The sequence below is a fragment of the Maylandia zebra genome, linkage group LG13 (genome assembly GCF_041146795.1).
Source record: "Maylandia zebra isolate NMK-2024a linkage group LG13, Mzebra_GT3a, whole genome shotgun sequence".
NCBI classification, from domain to species: domain Eukaryota; kingdom Metazoa; phylum Chordata; class Actinopteri; order Cichliformes; family Cichlidae; genus Maylandia; species Maylandia zebra.
In genome coordinates this window covers 16,526,548-16,552,471 of record NC_135179.1, presented here as the reverse complement: position 1 = coordinate 16,552,471, position 25,924 = coordinate 16,526,548, and the positions used below count along the sequence as shown (strand labels likewise).

General features: G+C 39.3%; 1 protein-coding gene across 8 annotated transcripts in view; it reads left to right on the top strand.

Moving 5' to 3' along the window:
- kcnma1a (potassium large conductance calcium-activated channel, subfamily M, alpha member 1a) overlaps positions 1-25,924 on the top strand; it is a 147,999-nt gene that overhangs the window by 68,027 nt on the left and 54,048 nt on the right. For 7 of the 8 annotated variants that reach the window (XM_004551621.6, XM_004551613.6, XM_076891636.1 and 4 more), the window contains exons 3-7: positions 2,561-2,622; positions 14,901-14,994; positions 15,562-15,673; positions 23,361-23,436; positions 24,858-24,933. In XM_004551621.6, coding sequence (XP_004551678.1) covers positions 2,561-2,622; positions 14,901-14,994; positions 15,562-15,673; positions 23,361-23,436; positions 24,858-24,933 — 420 coding nt within the window. Of the gene's footprint in view, positions 1-2,560; positions 2,623-14,900; positions 14,995-15,561; positions 15,674-21,633; positions 22,078-23,360; positions 23,437-24,857; positions 24,934-25,924 lie in introns of those variants that run through there. The other variant, XM_076891635.1, reaches the window with a different exon arrangement.

Below are 25,924 nucleotides of genomic sequence, written 5' to 3'. Positions count from 1 at the left end.
TGCAGAGCCAGCAAGCAGTGCCCACCAATTTATTTGTTTGTTTTTGTAATTTTGGTTATATCTAGAGCAAAATAGTTGACAAAATAGGGTGTTTTATTAAAGCATGATGATGTTTTGGAAATTATTAGTGATTTGCCATTATATCAATATCCGCGTTATAACGGCCGATAAATGAAAATTTTAAAAAGTGATGAACAGAATGGAGAAACACTCTTTGACCATGTTATGAGTACTTGTGTTACATAGTTTTTCCACCAAAGTGCCCTCTCTAAGCAGCACAACGCACAAACTCTGTAAGTGCTGACAACATATGTGCGTTTAAAATGTCACAAACACAACCAGCTAATCCGCACAGAGTTGGGCAGAGTATCATATTATATAGTATATTATCTTAGTGAGAACTCATGAATAATTACACATAACAAATGGTAGGAGAATCTAATTATGTTTTTGTGGCTGATATATAATACCAATTATCGGCATCAGAATTGGTCTTAAAAATCCAATATCTGTCAAGGTGTATATGTTACAGGGTATGGCTACTGTAACTGAGAAGTTGGTTATGGTGCCTTTGGTGCCTAGCCAAAGTGCCAGAATCGATGCTTCATATAATGGTAGTCCATCTCGATGGGCACATCAGTATTTTACATGCAGTCTCTGCTATGTTTGAAATGTTGATTTTCCACCATCACAGCCATCAAACTTCCAAAGCGACTGACACTAACTTTCATTCTAGTCACATTTCCTGAGACTTACAGATCCATTCGTGGTTTGTGGAGAACTAACATTGCACTCTCGTAGTATTGTCAGATTTAGAATGTACAGTAGATTAGATTCTCCTGTATTCATTGTATTTCTGTCATTCTCTAAAATTTACAGGTGGATGTGGTATTAGACCAGTAGCCATGCTACTATTATGAAGTGTTGGCATACCAGACCACAGATGATTAGGTGTCTGCTAATGCAACATAAACACCTTGTCTACTATCACCTCCTGAAAGTCTGAACATTGCTTAAGAATCAGTTCTCACAAGTAGTGAGAAAAGATGTCCTGACTATTTATTGTTACAGAAATTACAGAGCATCATTACAGAAATCAATGTCATTTTAATGCATTTTCTTTTACATAAGCAATAGTATTCCAACAAACAGGTTAAAGTATAACATTGATTAGATTCTCTTAAGAAAATACAAAACTTGTGTAAGATTACTCAGTTTGGCTTTGATACTCAACAAGCATCTGCCAAAGACTATCTATGACCATCTTTTGGGGAAAAACACACAACAAGGCAGCATTAGAATGAGATAATGCACCATAATGGACTACTACCTCTTCTATTTAGAGTAGTGGAGTGCCTTTCATTAAAAAAAAAAAACCCCAAAATTGCTGACATTATGGTAGCGTTTCAGCTTGTGCTTTCTCTTTGTGTCTTTTATGCGGAACCTCATTGATGTCTTTGGCTTGTTTAGTTATTCCTTCCCTTGACCTCTCTGGGTTCGGAATTGCCATCATCCCCTGTTCAAGCAGGGAGCTATTAAAAATGCAATGAGGAGTGGGTGGGTGGGAGGTGTTTACCTCAGCCACAATGCGCTGGATCAATACAAAGGACCCATCACATGAAAGTTATCAAGCTCCCATCATCAATAATAAATGGGCCAATCAGCAGGGATATTGAGCTTCTATTGTGAGATGGCTGAATGGGAGAAGGGATCATCAGAGAGGAACTATTATACGACGCTACATTGGTCAGCTGTTGCGACGATGATTGTGATGATCACAGTGAGGATGATGATGATTTGAGCCCTGATGTTGCTGCAGGGGGTTATTGTGGCACTTTTTAACTGCTGGTCTGGAACAAGAAGAGACATGCATGTGCTTACAATAAGGTGTTTTCAAGCAGCTTCTGAATTTCTTTTATACTACATTTGAAGAGACGGGAAGAAAATGATACTATTTTCGTGTTTATAAGATCCGTATCCACTTAACTCATTTATAGCAATGTTTTGGGACTCAAATCTTTGCAAGATATAAAAAAACATGAATAACTGCAGGGTTCTGGTATTGATGTTATTAATGGAAGTGATAGATAGTCGCAGTAACATTACAGACCCCAGTCTAGCATAATACATTGTTTCAGTGCGGTAGCTTGGAAGCACATGTCAACACTTGATAGTTGTGGTCCTCTCTAAGTGCTTCCTCTTAACCCCCTAAAACACACACTGTTGTTGCTCTTCTCATCAGCTTGCCTATGTGCACCCTTCCTTTGCTCCCTGTAATTGTGCCGCCTCCTTTTGTACACTGCCTGTGTTCAATACGCGGTATTTGCTGACATGAGAGTTGGCATTCATTATTCAGTGTGTGCTATTTGAAAATGTCTACCCATTCTGCAACCTGCAGGAGGCAAGCCACTATTTAATTACAGATGCTGTAACTAGTGTTGCAAATTGTGTCCAACCCAGATGAGTGCAGTGTTTTGTTTACTGTAAATTGTATTAATGAGCATAGTGGAAGTGCATGAAAGTAATTTCTCTTTCCCTTGTCTTTTCTCTCTCTCCTTAGGTGGTGTTAGTCTTTGCACTCAGCATCGGGGCCCTTGGAATATACTTTATAGACTCCTCAGAGTAAGTGTCAGTCTCATTAGGGTGTAATTTCACTCATGCTCCACCAGCGTTACCGATGACAACTTTAGATTAAATTAAATGAGTACAGTTTTTTGTTACATGCATTTATTTTGGCCTGCGCGCTGTATCTGAATGATGGGCGCACATGTGTGCTTACTCATCTTCACAGAGTGAAATCTCTGAAATGCAAACGCACATATCAACACCCCCACAAGCACTCAAGAAGCAGCGATGCTCACGCGTACTGTATGGACACACACGCACATACACACATCTCCATCGGAAGATTTGTCAATGGGAGGCCTGTCAGTTTCCATGGTAACAGAGATAGGCAGATACTGTATGTGTTGGGGAGCTTGTTCTGTGTGCGAGTACGGGTGTGTGGGTATTGTCAGTTTATGTGTATCCCTGGCTGGCAGTCACCCAGAGACAGATTGCAGGCCTGGCATCTCTCCGACATCTATTGCAGCTACTTTCACACCATTCAGTCTAACTGTACCTTTTGAAGGGATAGTTTTCTGGTTCTCTCTAGTAAAAGATATTGTGTTATTAGCTCTGGCAGCACATCCCATAGCCAGACTACACTCGAGATACAAAATTATTGGCTAAAAAAATATAGCAGCTCAAATGGAGAGCCAGAAAACATTTAATCAACCTAATTCTCTTTGTCAGGAGGTGTGATAAAGGGTTCCAGTGTGTATATTATTACTGCTCAACAAAACCTGTAATACGCTGTATGTTTATATGCTGTATCAGAAGTGTTATTTTGAGGGGCGGGGAACATATTTTTGTATCTTCCTAGTTTCCATATGCATCCTTGTAACCATGTAATTGTTTGTTAGAGGTTGATGCTGAAAATCAAGATCAGGAATGCATGACAGTGCCCTAAAAAACACACAGTGACTTTGACAGCACTTACTTTTATGTATTAGTGATTAACCAAAATAAATCTGCAGTGGCTGCGGGTAAGGGAATGTTGACTGTAGTGTTATCCTAACTTACTGATCATACAGGGAAGAAACCGGGTGCAACTATTTCACCATAGTTATTTCTTGCAGTAATGCCTTGCTTCTGTAGTTTATTTTTGCTTTATTACTGGTGTTAACTGTGAAATTGTGTCTTGAGGGAACCGAGTCTGAAACAGGAATAGAGATGCAAATTTCTCAAAAGAAGTAAATCTGAAATGCAATCCAACTTATTCAGTCTTATCTCTTAGCATCAGATGAAAATTATTCATGGGATGAATCCACTCAGTCATTTGCACCTCAGGATAAAAACCTTTACTTCTTCCTCCACATCTTTTCGTATATATTCTGTGTTCCCCCCACCCCAACCCCAGGATTCTTTCTAATCAACGTTTTTGGAATTATTATTATGATTCATTTATTTGGACAAAAAAAGGGGGATTCAAGATACAGTTTTACAAGTAAAAATCCTTGCTGGATGATTAAAAAATAAAATAAAAAATAACAATCACAGGCACCTGGTTGGCATTCATCACATGATACTTGAAAGTGAAATGTGGTCTCAAAAGTCCTTTGGCAGCTGAGCCATGCTGTTACATAACACTCATGCAAAAATGATCATATTTGGAGACAATATGTGTAGCATATTGCATCACACATCCATATAACTGATATAACTGTGTAGTCTGCACACACATTGGTGTACATTCATCATGTACACCAGTTTCAACCCTTAATGTAAATTAAGGGATAAATTAATCAGGCACTAATCGGGTTAAACTAATCAGGTTAAACTAAACGTGGAAGTAACTCGTTGCATGATCTGTTGAAGTTAAAACTTAGCACAAGGACTGGTAATTTAAGTAAGTTTGAACAAGTTGTTGGCTGCTTATCTCCTGGGATTTTCCCGCACAACCATCTCTAGGGTTTGCAGAGAATTTTCCAAAAGGGGAAAATATCCACCGAGTGCCAGTTATCTGGGTGAAAATGTTGTCTGGTCCGATTTCTGCTGTGACATTCACATGTAGGATCTTAAAACAAAATGACAGCATCCGTCCATCCTGCCTGTATCAGTTCCTTGGCACACTTTGAACTCCTGAGTACCAATTGAGTAACGCTTGAAACCACAGCCTGCCTGAGTATTGTTGCTGTCCATATTTATTTCTTTATGACCACAGTGTTACCCAAGTTCTAGCGGAATAACATGCCAAGCTTAACCAATCTTAAAACTGGTTTCATGAACGTCACAGTGAGTTCACTGTACTCAAATAGCCTAAACCGTCACCAGATCTCAAACCAACAGAGCACCTTTAGGATGTAGCGGAACAGGAAATGTGCAGCCAACAAATCTGCAGCAACTGTGTGATGATATGATGTCAAACCAAAATCTCTAAGAAATGTTTCCAGGATCATGTTGAATCTGTGCCACAGAGAATTAGGGCAGTTCTGAAGGCTAATGGGGGTCCAATCCCCTATTAGTAAATTATAAATAATAAAGTGACTGGTAGGTGTAAGGTTTGGATACTACACTCAATTATACTTATCACATAGTAATAAAGTATAGGTTATACTCAGTGTGCTTAATGTCTGAACACCAAACTTATAGGGTTAAAAAAGAATGTATAGCTGTAGCTTTCTTTAGACTATTTCACCTTTGAATGTCATAATGCAAACTTTAAGTGTATTTCTTTGTGACTCAACTTCTGAGAGGCACTGACCTGATGTCTCTATGCTCGCACTAACCTGAGGCTTTCTCCACCCTTACTGTCGTCATTAGCTCAAGCTTGTCATTTATCACGTGTGTACTTCCACTCAGGGAGGGGGGCTACTAATCAACCCCAAGGAGCTCCACTTGACGCTTTAGCATTTCACATCGTAAATAGGACCAGCCTTGTGTTATGGCCATACTTTCACTACAGCAGCTGAAGCCTCTTGCGTGCTCTGCGCCATTTGTTACATGTCAGCTGACCACATCCTAATTCTTTGTCAACTGTCTTCTAAGAAAGACATCTTTGTCTCGGCACCAATCTGCTCTAACATCTAATTGCAAACAATATCTGAAAGTTGCAGCTGCTGACCTCAAAATAATCCAAGGCGTGTATCGTGCTGGCCATTGTGCAAATTACACGTTGCATCTACGCTACCTGTCACTTGCACCTGTCGCAAGCTTTACATTTTACTCCCCGTTTTTGGCTATGATTAGCCCACGCAGTCCAACAAGCTTCTACACAAGGGCACAGTTGTGGACACACATTCTTTCTCTCATTATCACCCTTTGTTTTATGTTACACACGCATGTATGTCGGATATAAAAAAATAAATTCATACATTGCAATGGTGACACTCGCATTCTTCTCCTCCAAATGCTTGCGTTTAAAAAAGCTCCCCAGATATGACCTTCTCTCCCACCAGCATCCCTGCCACTAAATGTTAATGACTGAGAAATCAATGAGCGCAGATTTATAGGTCACTCTTTTAATGGCAGCAATTACTCCAGACTCATGGACTATTCAGGCTCAGTGCCTTGCTTTCCCAATCTGCTATTTTGGCCATGGGATGAACTGAACATCCTTCTGAAATTGTCTGTGAAAAAGGCAACAGTAATGGGAAGGATTATGGTTCGTTCCCTGTGGTGATGGCAAAAAGAGACATGCGGTGGAGTAAGTGCATGTGGGTTGGACCTCGTGAGGCTGGAGCTGCACGATGGGCTTTTATATCTACTTCAGTGATGTAGGGAAACCCCGTGAGGCCACATAAGGGTAAAACACTGAAGAAAATGTAGCGTTCTGGAGGCCCAGGTCAGTCTCCTAGGAGCCGTGTTGCTTCTACCTTTCGGCAAATGGGACTTTTCCTAGCAGGAGTTATGCTGGCCAGTATTCTCCACAGATAAAAAAAACAGCAAAGTCTTCTGTGGAAGCAGGTAGACAGAGTTCAAAGCTGGGAATTGGTAATTGGATGCCCTTCCAGTTGAACAAATATATTACTTGTCACTGACTTGGAAACCATGTTGTTGTTGTTAAGCAGATTGCTTCTTATGATTTTTCCCCCCCGAATGAATGGTAATGTAACTTTAATGAAAAAGATTGTCCATCTGTTTATTTTCTCAAACTGCTTGTTTACCACAGTGCACATAATAATGGATGATAAGGCAATGCCTTTTCTCTTCCTCTGCGGCAGACTTCACTTGCCAAACTGATGCTATTTTGGGGATGTTTTCAATGGGAGAATACTGCGTCCTCTCCCGCCCACATCTGAATCTGTTTTAATACCTTGGCCCATTCCTCGTTCTTCATCCCTTTTTTCCCCTCCCCTTCCTCTGTGCTCCCATGAAACAAAGAGGAATGTAGGACAAAGTCTCTGCAGGCTGCTCTTAAAGGGATGCCCTTGTTCCTGCTCCACTTCTGTTACTATTCTCTCCTCTCTCGATCCCTCCATGTCACACATGCATGCTTCTGCATGCGCATGCTTGCACAGGCACGTTAATGTGAAGAGGTGCCCGTCTGTATAAGCATACAGACTCAATTTTGCCTCAAAGAGGCTTGAAAAGCAGCATCTGGTGCCCGTAACTCTATCATTGGTGTGTGATCGCAAAGAAGCAGTGCCTGATTATTCATTAATAGGGTAAGGTGAGAAATATGGCTGAGCACTGAGGCAAGCACAGGAGACTGTCACAATGAAGGGTAGCCTATTAAAGGACGTTGGGTGTTTGCAACACCTGATTGTTGTGTCTGGGTGGAATAGCTTTGTTTCTGTATGGATCAGCGAGGACTGTGTAACTATGAGTATGATTAAGTCATAGTTAACACCATTCCCAAGTGGATTCAGACTTAATCCACAACTTGCAGGGTAAAAAGAAAAATGACTCCCATCAAGATGCAATTTTCATCAATTTACCAAAATCTCTCCCACTTGAGACAAAAATAGCATTTCAATATTTTTATCCAAACTCTTAGGGGGATTTTCTCTTGCCCGATAACTGAGCGATTATCAACACTTGAATGAAAAGGAAAAACTATGAGAAATGATTAAATGTCAACAACATTTTTGTGAATGTTGTGGAAAGTAACAGCACTGTTTGGTCACAATGGAGCCTCTCTCCTACACTGCTAAAATTAGGCTATTTAATTGCCTTTGTCATCTGCGTGTGGCCTAAGAAAGAGTCTGAAAAATATTCCTGGTTCACTTTCGATTAAGCTATAGATGTGACAATATAGCATAACAGTCCTAAAGCATTATTATAATGACAGTTACCTTGTGAATCCCGTGCATGCACTGCATCATGGTCAAGGTCTAATGAAAGAAATGACTGGACACATGATTAGCCAGGTCACTTGAAACTTTGTCAGTTTGATTGTTAACCCTCTCCAGGCAGACATTGCTGATTTGCAACAGTTAGAAACTAACAACCTGATTACCCCACATACATATTTTATGAGTTTTTTTTACTCAGAGGTACCACTGCAGGACTTGGTTGTGCATTAGCAACAAAAAACTTAATTTGAGCTTAAGAGGCTTAAAGTTACCATGGAAACCTGCTGTTACAAATGGTTACATCTTGCCATGTTGATGCTAATAAACAAAGATGTTCTTTTTTCTTCTCCTGATGTTCTATAAGTGGGCGTGATTTTAGACACAGCATGGGAGATACCCCAGAAGACAAAAATGATTACTCTATATCGGAAAAAAATGTTCATTTTTCTTGATTGGTCCTCATCTAGAAAAAACTTAAAACAAACTGGTACAAAATTACACATACCATGAATTGCTCTCAACAGTTCCCATGACTATTGATCGTGAGCTTCTCCCAGTTGACCTTTGGTGACACCCAAGGTATTCTATAGTCTATAGTCTATTACAGGGCTAACATGGAGAGACAAGAAATTGGAAAAATTGTAATCTTACCTTTTCAGACCATTAAAACTCTCTGAACACACAAAGTAAGTTTTCTATCACTTACTGTGAATGATCTGAAACTGAATTAAACTATGATAGAATTAAAATAATAGTTTTTCTCTCTAATGGATAAACTATTTTAAAGGAATCTTACTTCTGAGTTTTAGGAGAAATGTCTTTTTGATAAGAATATTGCAATAAATATTATATATGTGTTATATAATAAACTCAGTGAAATAATTCCCTGACAATTCTTGATAACCATGTGACAAATTAATTTTTTAAATATTAATTTTCATTTTTTTTGTGATATTTGCTATATCTGGCACTTTTCTTAATACAATTTATTGCTCCAAAATGTTTTGTGCAATTTATATAGCCCTTTCAGGGGGAAAGAAAATCACACTGGTGATGTAGAAGCCTCAAAAACGTGCAAAATCTCGTGCATTAAAATTGACTAGGCATTAAGGAGTTAATATTGTGTCCTTAAAGAAGGTTATTTTACATGAATAGGTGATAATGCCCTGATTAAATGACCTGAAATGAGACCAAATAGGAGTAGGACTCAGCACAGCCGACTTAATTGCTTGACGACTTTCATCAGTGAGCTGATAAAGACTTACACTTTCTGAATAACCACAGTTTATTATCTCTTAATTAGTTTGTGTTCAAAAGCAGAGTTGCTTGTTTCATGTATTTTAGCTTTTGTGGCTTTGCAGTATATTAAAAATGCACTCACCTGTTGATTTTCTTTTTCTTTTTGCTGCTTGCATTATATGAAATTGTGCTTTCTTTTAAAGGTGAGCTATTTTCATTCATAGGCAGCTTGAGACTAAAATAAAGTCTTAATACAGGATACGCCTGCAGCAGGAGGCAAGTCATTTGCACTCACATTACAAAATTGAGATGTCTATTTTTAGCTTCCCTGGAGGGATTTTATTTGTCCGTTGCCCTTGTCGTTGCTAAAGTATTTCTCATTTTAGTAATGGTGCCTTGACCTAAATCAATCAGAGTACCAACCTGGCCTTCTTTCAGCTTCACAGACCCCCCCCTGCTGTGCCGCTTCCATGTGCTGTCCTCTGGAGAAATGCTGCACCTAAGCTATTAGACGTTTGGGTATTATCCCCGACACATCCGTATTTTTCAGCCCGAGCACATTTATTAACACCTGATGACTTTTAAAAAATGAGACTCAGAGAATGCAATAATCTAAAACAAAGAGTGCGACATTTCTCGTCTATGAAGAGTGACTCAGATTTGGTGTGTGTTGCACGGTGATTGTAAGCATTAGTCATGTCAGCAGTAGCGTGTTGTTGTTGTTTCCTCAGGGAGAAACCTTGCTGTTGCTCCTGCAGCTAGCCAAGGTCATGTGCAGGCTAACGAATGACTGGGTCCTGCTGACGGACTGAAGGTGTTCGGGACTATTTTTAGATCATCATCATCAACATACTCTGTTGCCCTTGAGACGCAAATGACTTTTTGCCTGTCTGGCCCATGTTGCGGTGGGTTAGGTGGGGATCAGAGGATTTTGATGCTTCTACCTTTAATATCCTGCGAGATTTTGCCCCTAATTGTTATTCTGCGTGTGTCTGCGTGTGTATACATGTGCATATCTAGTCCTAGTTTAGGTAATAAGCACAGTGGGGTTGGAGATGAAGAGTTTTTCCGCTGTCACTTTTACATCTTCGGCTCTTCTCCCTCTTATGTCACAACCTTTCTTCTCTCCTTGTCTAATCTCTACATGTCTTGCTGCTGTCTTTCTTTCTCTCCCACCACCCCTGCTCCCTCCTCTTGCTCCGTCTCTCTCTCGTCTCCTCTTCCTGTCAGGCACGATGGTGTAACCCCAGGCTGTGGCAGAGCTTAAGGAGTAATAAGACCTGTGGTGGGCAGATCTATTTTCTGCAGGACACTGGCAGCATGTGGCCAGGAATCCCTTGTGATTGCAGAGTGTGAAATGACATTGAAAGCAGGAATCTGGATTTTGTCTTGTCTTACACACTCTTTGTGTGGGAAGGTGACACAGATAGTGGGGTTCAATAACAGAAGCGCCCATCCTATTGCTGGGCAATGCATAACAGAATTAAAAGGCTTATCATCTTTTTGAATAGTTGTTCAGGTCAATAATGAGTGAATTCATGGGCAACCCACTTTTATCCCATGACAAATTGATAACATGTGACGTTGACGAAGGCATATGCAGTGGCACCTGGACATGGCTGCAGAATTCTCAAGTATGAACCCATTTTTAAGGGATTTTGAATTGAATTTTGTCAGGCCACAGTTGTTGCTAATTATTTGCTTTTGTCCTTAACATTTAACTTTAAGGCTTCATTAACTATTTCATGACTACTTTTGAGCTGTGTGACTAAAACACTCATCCAAGAAGTCACTTGGATGAGTGACGAAACGTTTCTCCCACAAAACGCTACGTCCAGATGAACAGAATCAACTTTTGGAGATGTAGAATAGAAGAATAGATAGAATAGAATAATCCTTTAATTGTCTCACAAGGGGAAATTTGGTTGTAACAGCAGCCAGAAAGACACATATACAACAAACGGTAAACAGGACACAGAACAGAAACATACACAATTTTTCTTACATATTTACATTAAGGACAATGGTTACTATAAACAGAGTACTGTACAGTTATTAAAATTAAATAAAATTAACTACAGATAAGAGGCAAACCAGGTTGTAGTGCAAATCGGTTGATTAAATTATTGCAGTTACAGCGCAGATGTAAACATCTGTTTGTTGGGAGCAGTTCTGATTGTATGTGTGACTAAAAGTGTTAACGTGACAGTAATGTCAACTTTTAAAGTTTACATGTTGTCTCCAGGCTTTCATTGGTTTCCTTCTGTCACAGGAAGAAACTTGCTGGGTTAATTTTTCTTGATCAAGGCACAGTAACTTGGAGCTTGTTCTCAGGTGTCGCCCACTGCTCTCTTACTTAGGATTATATGCTATGAATGAATTTTGCCTTAGGTTATCCTTTATAAATCCCCTAACTTAAAAATGCCATGTCTGAAGAAATTTTTGTTGAGTTGCAAGGGGTCAGTTTGAGGAGGGGTGTCTCAGAGTTCACTCATCAGAATCAGTAAATGGTAAATGGACTCTTATATAGCGTTTTTCTGCCCTCATGGAGCACTCAAAGCACTTTATACGACATGCCACATTCACCCATTCACACCAGCACTTTTTTCTATGCTTTTCAGTGCTTTTTAGCTAACATTCACATGCATTCATCCTCCGATGGATGCATCTGAGAGCAACTTGGGGTTAGTATCTTACCCAAGGATACTTGGCATACAGACTAGGGGAGCCAGAGATCGAACCGCTAAACTTTTAATCAGTAGTTGACCTGCTCTATACCTCCTGAGCTACACCCAGTAGGAATATAATGACCTGGCATCTGTTTCTGTGCCAAGGACCTACTGAGTTCCTTAAATCCAAGTTTAGCAGGAGTAAACTGAATAGTAATGCCATCTTTTTCTCGCAAAATCTGTCTTGTGTAAATTCTTGTTTTCTATGGTTGACGGATAGACAGAGAATTGTAATACAAATGAATTGCTTGTTTATGCATAATACATACTGTGCTAAATTCTTGGGTCAGCCGTAATTTCTTTCCATTTCCTTTCATACTTTCTTGTAATTTTTAACATGGTCTCCATGCTTTGTTACTAGTAGCCAGTCGCAAAAACACATAATATATTCCCATCTCTTTACTTGAATGTATAAAGAAAACACAGTTTGAAAGGCGTACAATAGTATTTTGGTACAAGTAAGATGATTTCTAAAGAGCTATTAGCTCAGCTATCTCACTATTGTGCTCAGTGTGCGGTTACAACAAAACTGAGGAAACTGGAAAAGTGGAAGACAAAATATCGGGCCTAAAAAAAAAAACTAAAAAAACATTAAGATTTCATCCAGTGGTGTTGACAAAATGCATGTAATTATGAATGCAGACAGCATCCAATTCATTTTTCAGCATGACAATGATCCCAAACACACTGCCAATCCAGTAAAAGCATAGTTGGAGAGAAAAACACAAAATTGAACACTGTCAGTCATGGATTGGCCTCCCTAGAGTCTGGACCCCAACATTATTGAGGCAGTGTGGGATCATCTTGACAGAAAGCAGAACAAAAGGCAGCAGACAGTCATAAAAGAGATATTTGCATGTATATTTGCACGTTTCAATAAATAACATTTTTCTAGCAGAATTCTGGAACAAATATTTCTACTTAACATCGTCTGAATATTAAACCTGGCCTCACAATATAAAACAGTCTCTCTGGCCTTTTAGCTTCTAAATGTTCCACTTAGTTTGTCAAGTAGTTCCTGCTTTGTGTATCTTTCTGTGAGGCTCAGGTACTGTAGTGCACAGTCAGCTTTTTTTTTTTTTTTTTTGGCTGGGAACTGCTTTCTGCTGCATTTAGTGCAGCTTTAGATTAAATTAAAGGAATACATTATTTGAAAAAATGTTGCTTTAATGTTAGCAGACAAAACATAACAATTTGTACGCGTGTGATGGCACTCAACTCTATGACTGCAGTACATCGAATCCATTTATTAGCACACCTGTATTAGGAGTGTGGCTTCATTTTTATTTGTGCTTTTAAAAATGTCCACAAAAGAACAGCCAAGGTTGGCAAATCTAATGCAGGGAGAAGGTGGAAAAAACAGTGGACTTGAAAAAAGTCACCTGTCTGTTCTTGTTTTTCTTCCTTTGTAGTTCACATTGCCGTAATATGCAGTTTAAAATTCAGCCGCTCTATAATTGGACTGTACCCATGTTGTACTGATGAAATCATCTCACTGTGTCTTCCCCCTACTTTAGTTAATGATGAGCTTTGCTTTCCAATGATGATTATAAAATGACTAAACACGAGCTCTCTGTGTAACCATTGTGTTGTTTTTCTAAAGCGAATAGACGGCAGATTCAGTGAACCACACGAGCCCTGCTGCTGCTGCCATGCTTTCTCTGTATTGTCAAGAGTCAGTCACATGACTTTAGTGGTTATTCAGAATTAGGCCAGAGCTGGGCCCAAGGGAAAACTCCACAGTGACCGCTCCAAATGGTGTCTTCAGTATGCACCATCTGCATGTGTATAAATGTGTGCTTATGATCATATGTGCTTTGTTAAGACACTGACTTGCGCTTAGGTCTGCAAACATTAGCTAAGGTTGAACTTCTAAATCATTGTGTGAGTTTCACTGTGTAGATGTTAGAAGATTTGCGGATGAATATTTTGGATGCCAAATACTTATTATTTACTTATTATCTGTGAGCTGCTTCAATTTGATCTGATATCGCGTAGAGATACTTCTGGTGGTCCATTACTTTAGCTCTAAGGATTAGATTTTTAAACAGTTGCTGCATAAATTAGACTAATCCATATCATCCTAGCTCTCAGCATCAGTGTCTAAAAGATCGCATCAGTCTTTAGGATATGCCCAACAAGGCCACGTATTAGAAGTTGGATCATCCTCTTCGAGCAATCTTCCTTCTCTACTTAGTCAGCCATTATAAAAAAAGCATCATGTGATCAAGGGTCTGATGTTAACTGGAAGATGATTAAGTTTCACTAATCATTTCCTTTGGGGGTCTCATTATGTGGTAAACTCCATTCTGATTCATACACTGCATCCCCATGGGCCCCCTACATACACATGTAGACTTAAACATTTAACTTGACTTTGAACTGTGTGCTGTGGTAATAGCCCAGTGTGTCTTCCCTCACCGCTCTATACATTCCCAAAAGGTCGCCTATAGTCAGCCACACCGTAATGCATATTCATGCTTATCCCCACAGTGGGATTTCCTCATTACTCAAGAGCAAAATACTATAGGCCCATGACCAAGTGAAGAATGGGGTGGGCACAGAGCCTGTTATTGCTTTTGTTGCGAGCACCAACTCGCTAATGGTTAATCATCACGCGGTAAATAAGAAAATGGATCATATGACAGACCAGACAGTTAATAACTCATTTTTCATCATCTGCCTTTTTGAAGAGTATCACCAGCCCAGTGATTGCAGTCTCCACACATTCTCTTCAAATGAGGGACTATCTTTTGGAACATTTGTGTGTGACAGACGAGGAATAATTTATGCGCGTTGAAAGTACTGTCACATCAAAGCAAACTCCACTTTCAGTATATTTTTGGCCGTTTCATCTAGATGCGATTGACTCTACAGCTAAGCTAGAGCCATAAGTCTTTCATCTTGCTCTATGACCCGCCCCTCCCACTCACTCCTCGGACTCAGTCGACGTAAAACACCATCATTGCATTGAGCTCAGTATTACGGGAGATTTCAGTTTTATTACAGTGGTTATAACTCCATATTTTGATCAAATTATTTCACATTTACTGACTGATAATTGCTGTTAACTGATAATTCTCTCTGTCTCTAGTCCTATAGAATCCTGCCAGAACTTCTACAAAGATTTCACGTTACAGATTGATATGGCCTTCAACGTATTCTTCCTTCTTTACTTTGGCCTGCGGGTAAGCTGGTGCATGCACACACCCATTTTTTACATGCATCTGCTGTGCAATGAATGTACTACAAAATACAGCCATATAGCTGTTGTTTTATCTTCAAAAAGGCTCTTTAATGCATCTGACTTCATTCATTTACTGCTTTTTATTGATTTTATTTTTATGATGGCATAAAAAACAGTTACTTTGAGACACAGTAATCTTTTGGACATGCATGTGCAGACTTTTACCTTAGTCACCCATTACTCAAACAGCGTACCTTTAGTTTAAGCTGACATTGCTGTAACGATGTTCCCAGCATGGCTGTCATGCAAGAGCAGAATTCCGATGGTGCAAATGCTATCCGGATGCTTGACATCCTGAATGAATGAAAAAAACAAACAAACTCATAAGCTGCTTACACCAACAACCATTACTGCATGACTCAGCAAGTAGGGTGAAGCTTTTGTCATTGTGTATAATAAGTCAGCATTGTCAAAAGAAGACACAGCAGTTTGAAGAGCGGGCTGTGGCAAAGTCAGGATGTTTTGTGCAAAATTAACCTTCAGTTGTCACCTTTTTTCTTTTTGACAGTTTATAGCAGCCAATGACAAGCTGTGGTTCTGGCTGGAGGTCAACTCAGTGGTTGACTTCTTCACTGTTCCTCCTGTGTTCGTCTCTGTCTACTTAAACAGAAGCTGGCTTGGTAAGTTTCCATATCCATAAACTTAAACTTATAGCTCTCACTCTATCGACCCTATTGCTTTTCCTTTCCGCTTATTTTTAATAATTTTCATCCTCACATTTGTGTCTTTCTATTCCTTTTTGCCCTCTGTCATTGAATGCCACCCTTCTTTTTTATCTCCTCCTATCACTCCCACCGTCTCCCCATCACTGGGAGCAAATCTCGGAGGCTCTCTTGCTTGCGGCTACAGTCAATGTTCCCTCGTCATTGAAAGTGACAGGGCTGGGTTCCTCTGATGTTTCAGGGAACACAGACACAGCAGAGTGGATCAACTAATGGGAGTGAAAGTGACTCAGAGTAGGGCTGTGGCTCGGTGACTCTCCATGTTTGTGCTTCACATTCATTAGTACTTGGTCTGTTGAGGCGTTGCACCTGGGGTACCTCACAGTGCTGTACCATCTATTAGACTCATTCACATCCATGCGAACAAAAAAATGCACATGTAAAAGCATGTGATATCCCCATACACACTTATACACACTCTCGCATGAGCAGACTGGAAAATACCCTAACCTGCATTACATAACGACCTATTTTTTCCCCACCGTGTTTAGATGATGTGACCTAAATTACATTGCAGTTCTTTGTAGGTGTGTTCTTTTTTGGATGCTCTGCCTCTCTGCTTTTAAAAACCTCAAAAAAGAAGCTCGTTCGTGCCGACACTATTCCAGCGTTGGTCTTATTGTGTCACTGGAATACAAAAATTGCTGAGCGACAATGTTAATGCAGTAGTCACACTAATAATGACATTTAGCCTTCCTTCAAATTGCCATTTTTGTCGAGTTTGTCTCCAACACTCTTTATCAGTAACAGTAGGAGTGCTCAAATATTACAATTAATTAAATGTGACCGTTTCAGGGTGCTCTTGGTGTTCACTGCTACATTTTTAAGGATTTCACTGAGTTTTAAAAGAGTAGAGCAATCGATATTGCCATTGGCAAGGTTTTTGTTAAATTTGAGAAGAAACACGAGGAATCACTCGATAATGCTGGTTTTCCTCAGGTTTTTTTTTTACATGCCCGCCAGAATCACTGACTCTGTGAAGTAATGTGAGGCTGTGAATGTTTGATCTCTGAGTTGATGAAGGTTTCTTAAGAAGCGCAGAGTGGTTCGCGAATTTCACACGGAACAAGCTGTGTAATGAATTAGACGTGGCCAAGCCAAGTAGTCTGGTTTCATGATGCAAGGTGTCCTCATCTCCTCCCCAGAAGACTGTTGGCGTTAGGCCCTTGATGAGGATGATGAAAGATTGTGAAATAGTGGTCTGGCTGCTGGCTGATGTTCTGTAATGATTATTAAATATCCTGCATGTAGACCTGATGCAGGAAAGAACAACACCTTAACATATAATCCAGCTTCACTGTGAGCTGTTATCCTTAAACAAAATGTGCCTATAATGTTTTTTTTATTTAGAGATGCCCTAGATTCCAGGGCTCTTCATTATTTTTAAATGGGGAGACTCAGTGCGTTTCAGTTTCACAGTGGTGACACGAGAGGTGGCATCTCCACCTCATAAAAACGAAGACATTTTTTATTTTAGTGCTGGACTTGTCTAACAGCAGCACAGTAAAAGAACAGAAAACCCTCTGTCATGCGTTGGGATGGGTTTATTTTTACCGGGCGTTGTGTTTAATAGCAACATAAAGTGCATGTTATAAAATTAACAGAGCGTCGATCTGCAGTAGGATGTGACGGTCGATTTTAGAATACCAATCATGTGCTGAAAGTGTCTTCATATTCAGGTCGAGAACCTGAGAATAGCAGTCATTATTAACTGCTTATATCCTGTATTAATAAGGGAGTTAATATGGAACTCTGTGGTGGGAGGAAAATAAGCACAATTAAACGGTATCAGTCAGAACCTGATCTGCTTTCTGATGGTGACCTTTGCAATTCACTGTTAAATAAATGAAATTGCCCGTTTTGCTTTAGCTGTGTATGTGGTTGTTCACTTCCATCAGACAGCTTAACAGGGCCAAAACGAGCTAATGCACAACTGCTGTTACTTTCATTTAGTTAAGTGTCCATACTGTTCCTTAACGCAGGCTTTGTTAGAAGCCATGGTGGCTGTTAAGAGTGCGTATTGTGCTCTTCAATCCCCTTGGATTGGTTCATCTTCACTTCAATTAGCTGGTAGGGAATACACACCACACACCAGCCAGCATAATATATCACAATTATACTACCTCTCGTTTCAGTCCTGGAGAAGACCAGTGGAAATTCAGTGGAGGTGTGCCCAGTTAATAAAAAGCCCACTAATAAGGGCTCTGCCCTGTGCTCTGTGGTAGAGTATTCACCCACTTTGCACACAAGGCAGTGCCTGTATACGCTGTGCACATTTTAAGTCATGTTCTCTTTGGCTTTGCAAATTGGACATTGATTAAGGGGAGGAGAATGATGTGAGGCTAATGTAAGAGTGCATGTAGAGTTCTTCCTTGGAAAAAGGAATTAATCTCCTTTAACTACTTGAACTTAACATTTCTCCCAAGAGTCCTGACAGTGTGGGATTTGCCGTTTGAAAGATGCTCATAGATCTTGTGGCTACTGAGCCTTAGCTTTCACACTCTGTAAGTTAACTCCATGCCTTTCCACCACAGCCATTACAGAGGACTACCTTCCCAGTTTTAAATATTTAAGGAATAAAACAATTTTTTAAAGACAAATGGCATCATGAAAATACCTAAAGACAACTGCAAAGTCTATTTTATTTCTATTTCATTGTATTTGATTAAAGTGTGCTGTTTTTGGATAGCCAGTAAGAAATGGTGTCAATCTAATGTTATTGAAGCTTCACTGGCCTGAAGAATGTGCAGTAGTTTGTAGCCTTCAGACGTGCCTTATATTCTGACATGCTACTGCCTCCTAGTGGTGGGTTAGTTTGTTGGTTTCCTGCTGAAAGAGGCTTACAGCACCTGATATGGGCATGATCGCTTTATATGGCCCTTCAGCCCATGGTAGGGAAGGGAAACTGTTTCGAGGGAAGTTTAAGCCTCTTTGGTATAGCCAGGCTTCTCGCGTGTTGCAGTTTGAACATTTTTTTTTTTTATGTATTGATAAATATGGACTGTTTATCCTCCATGAATGAGCAGGAAGAGTCAGTGCTGTGTACACTTGCTGAGGATCTGTGTGTTTAGATTAGCGTAGCATCATATAATCTAATCCTGGCTTGGTTTACTGTCAGTGTTATCCCAGATGAACTGCTCCAGCCTGCCGATTGATAAAAAGCCCCAGAAAGCTGCCCGTCCAGGACATGTGACACAGAGTCAGTGCTTGGGCTTGCAAAGCCTCAATTAAGTAAGAGCGGGCACAGAACAGAAAACCTTTTTTTTTTGAATGAGCATCTGGCAAGCTGACACATGTGTGCAAGAGGCTTTGGCATGTGCGGGAAAGAGATTTTCTCATACATGAACACAGCAAGAGAATTTCATTGAGGTTTTTTTTTTGGTTTGTTTTTAACATGATTTTTACATAATACACATTTTTTTTTATAGAAAAGAAATTATTGTGTGTTATAATTGTTGTAGGCCTTTGTGGGGCTGTTTTTCTTGCTCTCACTCAGTGTAGGTGAAGTCTCAGATGTGATAGCGTGAACAGATATTTCTCCACAAAGTCTCACAAAGTGTTAAACGCAAGACAAAATACCACACGCACAGATGTACAGCATAACACAAACACAGATGCTTCACACTAATTGAGAAAAATGTGTTCTGCAGCCACCTGCATCGCAGCATCACTGTGTGTTTGGTGGCATGTCTGATATTTGCAATCTGAACGCCAAATTTGCGAAGTATTTGTTGATGTTGTCACATCAGTTTTATGTCAAAAAGCTGGCTGCTATGTTTTGTGTTGTAAGTGCAACACAGCATTTCTGTGTTTGCCAGTCGAACAAATATACAGTTTCAGTTTGTGGAGCGTAGACATTTGTTTTTATGTACAATTTTGTTTGTTATTGTTAAACAGGTGTGAATCACTGCATCCAAAGCCAATGCGAAAAGGCAAAACACAGTGAGGTCAGTTAGGATTACATGTGTGCAGTATGAATTACGATCCACACCATCAGTTGGATTTTTTTTTATATACTAAAGTAAAATTAGAATACTACTTAAGTAGGCTAGCAATGATATAAACAAAACATATTTAAAGTAGTTGAAGTAAAACTTTCAAGAATCATCTGTATAAATGATATCATAGTATAATACTTATGAATTTATTGATTCATACATTTAATGTTGCAGCTGTTGTTGACCTGTTGTTACACCATATATGGCTAGATTTCTTGATATATCAGCGAAATAATACACATCTAAAGCTTTAAAATAAATAAACTACAATAATTGCATCCATCATGTAGTGGAGTAAAAACAGGAAGCAGCATAACACCAAGGGGAGTATTACATTTTTTCAATAGGATATCAGCGTCTATGAAAACATGATTTGTGGTCATTAAAAAATATGAAATTTAAACTTATGTTGCTAATTTATTTTCCTTAATTAATATTAAGTTTAATATTGTACATTTGTTCAACTGTTTTATTATTCATTGACATTATTTATAGATGGTCGTTGTTACAACTAAAGAAAACTAAAAATAAACTAAAAAGCATTATTTATATATACATGTATCTGTGTTGCCGCACGACATGACAGGGTGAGGCAGAGCCATCATGGACAGGAGAAACGCAATTTTGTTTGATATAATCGTTCAGCTGCTTATCACAAAGATCTAATCAGCCACACGACATGACAGTAACTCGGTGCATTTAGACATGGTCAAGAAAACCTGCTAGTAGCAACTGATCATCATTTAAACACCACAGTCTATCTGAGTATTGTTGGTGAACATGGCCATTCCTTTATGACCACGGTGTACCCATCTTTTGCTTATCTGCTTCCAGCAGAATAACGCACCATGTCACAAAGGTTTCTTGAACACAGCAGTGAGTTCACTGTACTCAAATAGCCTCTGCAGTCACCAGATCTCAGTCTAATAGACCACCTTTGGGATTTAGTGGAAATAAAGATGTGTATCTTGTGCAGATGACTGTAAATTCAACTGTGTGATGCTATCATGTTTGTATGGCTCAAAAAGGAATATTTTCCAGCACCTTGCTAAATTTGTGCCAAGAGGCATTAAGGCAGTTATGAAGAGAAAAGCGAGTCCAACTCAGTACTAGCACAGAGTACTTTACAAAGGAGCTGGTGAGTGTACTTATAATTTGTTGTTGTTGTTTGGGTTTAAAAAAAACAAACAAACAGGTTTTTGCAAAAGTACAATATCAGATTTCTCTTTCAGATTTCAGTCCCATTCTGGGCCATAAACATGAGAAAAACACAGCTTCAGTTGCCATAGATACAAAGTGATTACTGAGGGTCATGACAATATAATCTGGATTTTATGTCGTCTTGTTGCTTCCAGCTCCAGAGGGAGTCTTTCCTTTGATTCTGCTAAAATACCTGGAGCTGGAGGATTCATTTGTGTCTGTTTAAAAAAAAAAAAAAAAAAAAAGTTTCAGGAATTTATGCCCTAAATACATGTTTACATGGAAGTGTAGATTCCTTATCTGTAGTCCTAATCTGACAGAGATGGGTTTTGTTTTTGTTTTTTTACTTTTTTTTTTTTTACTGTCAGACAGAGGTGTTTGAAATTTCATTGTGAAAACAGGTCTCTCATTTTATGTACGGATTATTGTTTTTGTTCTGCTTTATTTTCATCTCTGTTAATCCCTGGCATGGTTCAGACTTTTTTGAAAGGTTTGACACAGCTGTGTTGATGGAGACGTGGCTTTATAGGGGTTAGTAGTAAATCACTAAAAGGGGCAGGAGAAAGGTAAATCTGTTTGGGTTGTGGGGATTAAAGGCACTGTAACAAAAAATGAGGAAAAAAAAACAATTATATTAGAGCTGACATTTTGCTCACAGAGACACTCTCTGATGCGACTGACATGGAAAACCTATACAACTGCAGCTGAATGCACGGAGACCAATGATTTAACACCAACAGAAGCAACATTGTCCTATCAAGGAAGCCTTTCTTTTTAAAGCCTTTTCTTTGGTTATTTTACTAGGAATACTTAAAGACCCTAAATATTTGAGGATTACAGACTTCTTGACCTGAAGTCAAGTCCCAAGTACTGGATTTGGTCCAGAAACAATGATTCCTCCTAAACTGCTTGTGTACCGTCGTACACACAGTGATGTAAATTTGCAAACCCTCCAAGAGACATGGAGGCGAAAGAAGTCTTGTGGCGATCTTTTTCAGAATGGATACAGGGTGAGGCAGGGCCATCATGGACAGGAGAAAAAGGGAAGCCAGACAGGACTTTACTATTCTGTTTGGTCCTGTTTACACATTCTCTCCAACTGGGGTAAGAGCCTTAGGTTAAGTGTAATACGTGAGATTGCTTCATCAGAATCATTGATGTGCCTGTGACAACCTTATATTTGTGGGGTCTGATTGTATAATTTCAGTAGGAATTTTTATCACTGACATAAATCCATGTATGCTTGTTCTATGGGATTGGACCTGTTATATAAAAAGACAATGTGTCATGAATCGCTGTGCGGCAGGCAGGAGTTGGACCCAAAGTGCAGGACTCACAGACTCAGGGAGGTGAACTCAAAACTCAGCTTTATTTGCTGGCAGGGAAAAAACATACAAACTAATCTAAACTGGGAACTTGGAAAACTCACAGAGAGACACACAGGGAGATCCACACAGCAAGAGGGACAACGTCACGCTGAACAGAGGGAGACGCAGACAGAAATACACAGAGGGTTAACGAGGAAAGTGGGAACACACGGGGAACACAGGTGACACTGATAATCATAACGAGACAGGGCGGGGTGAACTGAACATGACATGTACGGGCGTGAGAGTCACAAAGTAAACAGGAAGTGCACAGAGGTTCAGACAGGAGGAGAGAGAGCACGGGGAAAACACAGACATAACGGGCTGGGAAAACATGAAACAACCACAAAGGGAGACGAGGGCTCATAAATACATAGAGGGCACACAGGGGGAAGAGAGAGCACGGGGAGAACTTAGACATAATGGGCAGGGGAAACATGGAATAAAACATAAGGAGAGACGAGGGCTTACAGATACGCAGAGGGGCACACGGGGTAAAAGCCATGAAGGGAAAACACTTAGGGAACAACACAACAGGGCAACTCAGAAAACATGGCCTAAGCAAGGAACAAAATACAAACATACAAGAAAACTAAGAACACTGGGCCAACATGGCCCAGGACCATGACACAATGAGACAGTTGCCACTTTGCTCTATAATCCATGAGGGACCTGCTCTTTGCACTGACACTCACGGCTTAAAATGTTCCTTCTAACTTGGTTGACACCATAATTATTCAGAAAATGTGCTATTTATTTATTTATTTATTGATGTATTATTTTTGTTTTGTTTTCTTGTATGTTATAAGCTACATTTGATGATTTGGATGATGTTGCTCTGTACTGTGCCTAAATGCTGTGGTAACATGTGGGCTGCATCACTAGCTGATCTGCCAACATGCAGAACCTCATGTTGTTTGAACTCAGGACAATGTCTGCACAGGTGTTGTCTCTACATTTCCCTCCTGTCAGTGCATGTTACATGTTGATACGTTTCTCTGTTCTTCTCTGTTCACGCAGGTTTAAGATTCCTGAGAGCACTAAGATTGATACAGTTCTCAGAGATTTTGCAATTCTTAAATATCTTGAAAACAAGGTAAGAAAAGTGTTTTCTTTTTTTCATTTACAAAACACACACATACCCTGACAACAGAATTTTTAGTATTAAGACCAACCTATCACCTAGAGTCTTAAATAAATATGCTTTGGTTATCAGGACATAATACAAATCATCTGGTCCTTATCAGTTCTTAAAATTTAGTAAATATCTTCTCAGATAAACAACAAGTCATATATTATGTATAACATAATAATATAGCCATACCATAGTTCACACAAATTAGGCCAAAATACAGAAGCGGTGTATAAACAATTAGGTAAATACTTCGATATATATATATATATATATATATATATTAAGAAGGTAAGTGGTGACCAGTTGCCGCTAATCAAATGTACTTGATTAACTCATTAACTTAATCATCAGCAAGTGTGAGGACCTCTATAAAGGCACGTATTTTGGCAGTTTGCTGGTCTGGAGCATTCGATGCCAAGACATCAGCAATGATCTTAAAGAAGTAATCCAGTATTCTACGGGGGATGAAGGTCATTCACAGCTAGACTTTCAAGACAGTTGGCAATCATCCCAGGAGTGAACATCTCAGCAAAAAATTAAAAAAATAAATAAAAAAGCTACACCTCAGACTCTACAGCCTGCTAAATGTTGAGGTTCATGTCAGTGCAACTGACTGAACAAGAGTGGCTTGTTTTGGGCAGAAAGCAAGATGGACATGTTTGGGCATAATGCACAGTGCCACATTTGAAAACCAAACATCAGCTGTCAGCACAGTGGAGGAGAGCTGATGCTTCGGGCTTGTGTTGCAGGGACAGGACCCGGGCACCTCGCAATCATCGAGTGGCACATTAAGCAATCTGTATACTCAAGTATTCTGGAGTATAATGTGAGGCCACCTATCCAGCATATAAAACTTGGCCCAAACTGGCTTATGCAACAGGCCGGTGATCCCAGAGCACAGAGGCAAACATGCAACAGAATGGCTGAAAAAGAAACAAATTCCCCAAACCTCAATGAACTGAAGCAATATTTAAAGAAGAGTGGGCCAAAATTTCTGCACAGTGATGTTTGTGAAATAAATGACGACACAGTGTAATATAAGTGTTCTTCATCTGAGGTTGCATTGACCTAATTTTAAAACCTGGTGGGGATTAAATGATTGTTTTTATTATGTTAAACCTTGAACTGAAAGATTGGGGACTTTCTTTTTACCATGAGTGTGTGATGAACACTGTGGTTGATTTGGAGTAAACAAAAGGAAACAATAGATAATAGGGAACAAAATTCTGACATTTTTATTCAACCTGATTTCCTTTCAACTATTGTAAGATGTAAAAAAAAACAAAAAACTTTGTTATATATATGAATAAAACAAATCTCTTTTTTTCTGTCACTGGTCTCGCCGCCTTAAATGAGTTTTATTTTTTTTTCACTCTGTGCAGCAATTCCATCAAGCTGGTGAACCTGTGTTCCATCTTCATAAGCACATGGCTCACAGCTGCTGGATTCATACATTTGGTAAGTGGACAGATGTGACGGCCAGTGGCATCCAGAGTTAAATGTTCCAGAAAGAATGATACTGTAGTGAACTAACTGTAACTACCTCACTGACACAAGTGTGACACCTAACACTTTCAGTGAGTCTGATAGTATGAATAAAGAGCCTAAATTAATGGTATTTGCTAGTAAAAAATTAAATTTCTCCAAGTTTAAAACATTGCTGTGATGTCATATGTGGATAGGGCACTATCTGCTGTGCCACTAAAACTTAGGAGGCAGCATAATTAAAGACATTTTAGTGACTTTAACTTTAATGTACATAAAATATATCAGGGATATTAAAGCCAAGCCCTATCTGTGTAAATATCTTGTGTTTATTCTGTAGGGCAAATTTTAACTAACTGTCACAAAGCAAATAACCAGCATGTTATGTGTGTGAATCATCAGTATTTTCTGAAAGATCAGCTCAGATTTTTATATTAAATTTATGCCTGGAATTTCCATGTGATCTGTATTCAGATTTATTATTTAGACCTGTTATTGAAATCTACTCTTGTTATCTCGGCTAAACTCTCACATGAATCCCATCTGAATGGAGAAATTGGTGACACGTGTCACATTCCAGGACAGGTGAAGCGTTCCTCTTTTCTTTTTTGCACTTCGTGTAGTTATTATCAGGCTTACTTCCAGTGGCGGGAAAAAGTAGTTGTGTTGAACAAAGCAGATTTTTTTCATGTGATCACGCTGCATGACTTGCTTTTATTCCTGCCTGAGATCATTTCTACTAAATTAGATTTCTGCATATATGTAATTTTAATACTGATCACATGTAGGATGCGTGTAAATTGTAAATAGGGTTTTTAACCCTTGGAACTTTCCTGTGAACCAAAATTAGGGATGTGGTATTTAATATTACAAACACATAAAATGGAGCATAAAACTGCCTCCTCCTTCACCTTCCCTTTATTCTGATCAAAGTGTTGGTTTCAGTTAAGCCAGATGCTTTTAA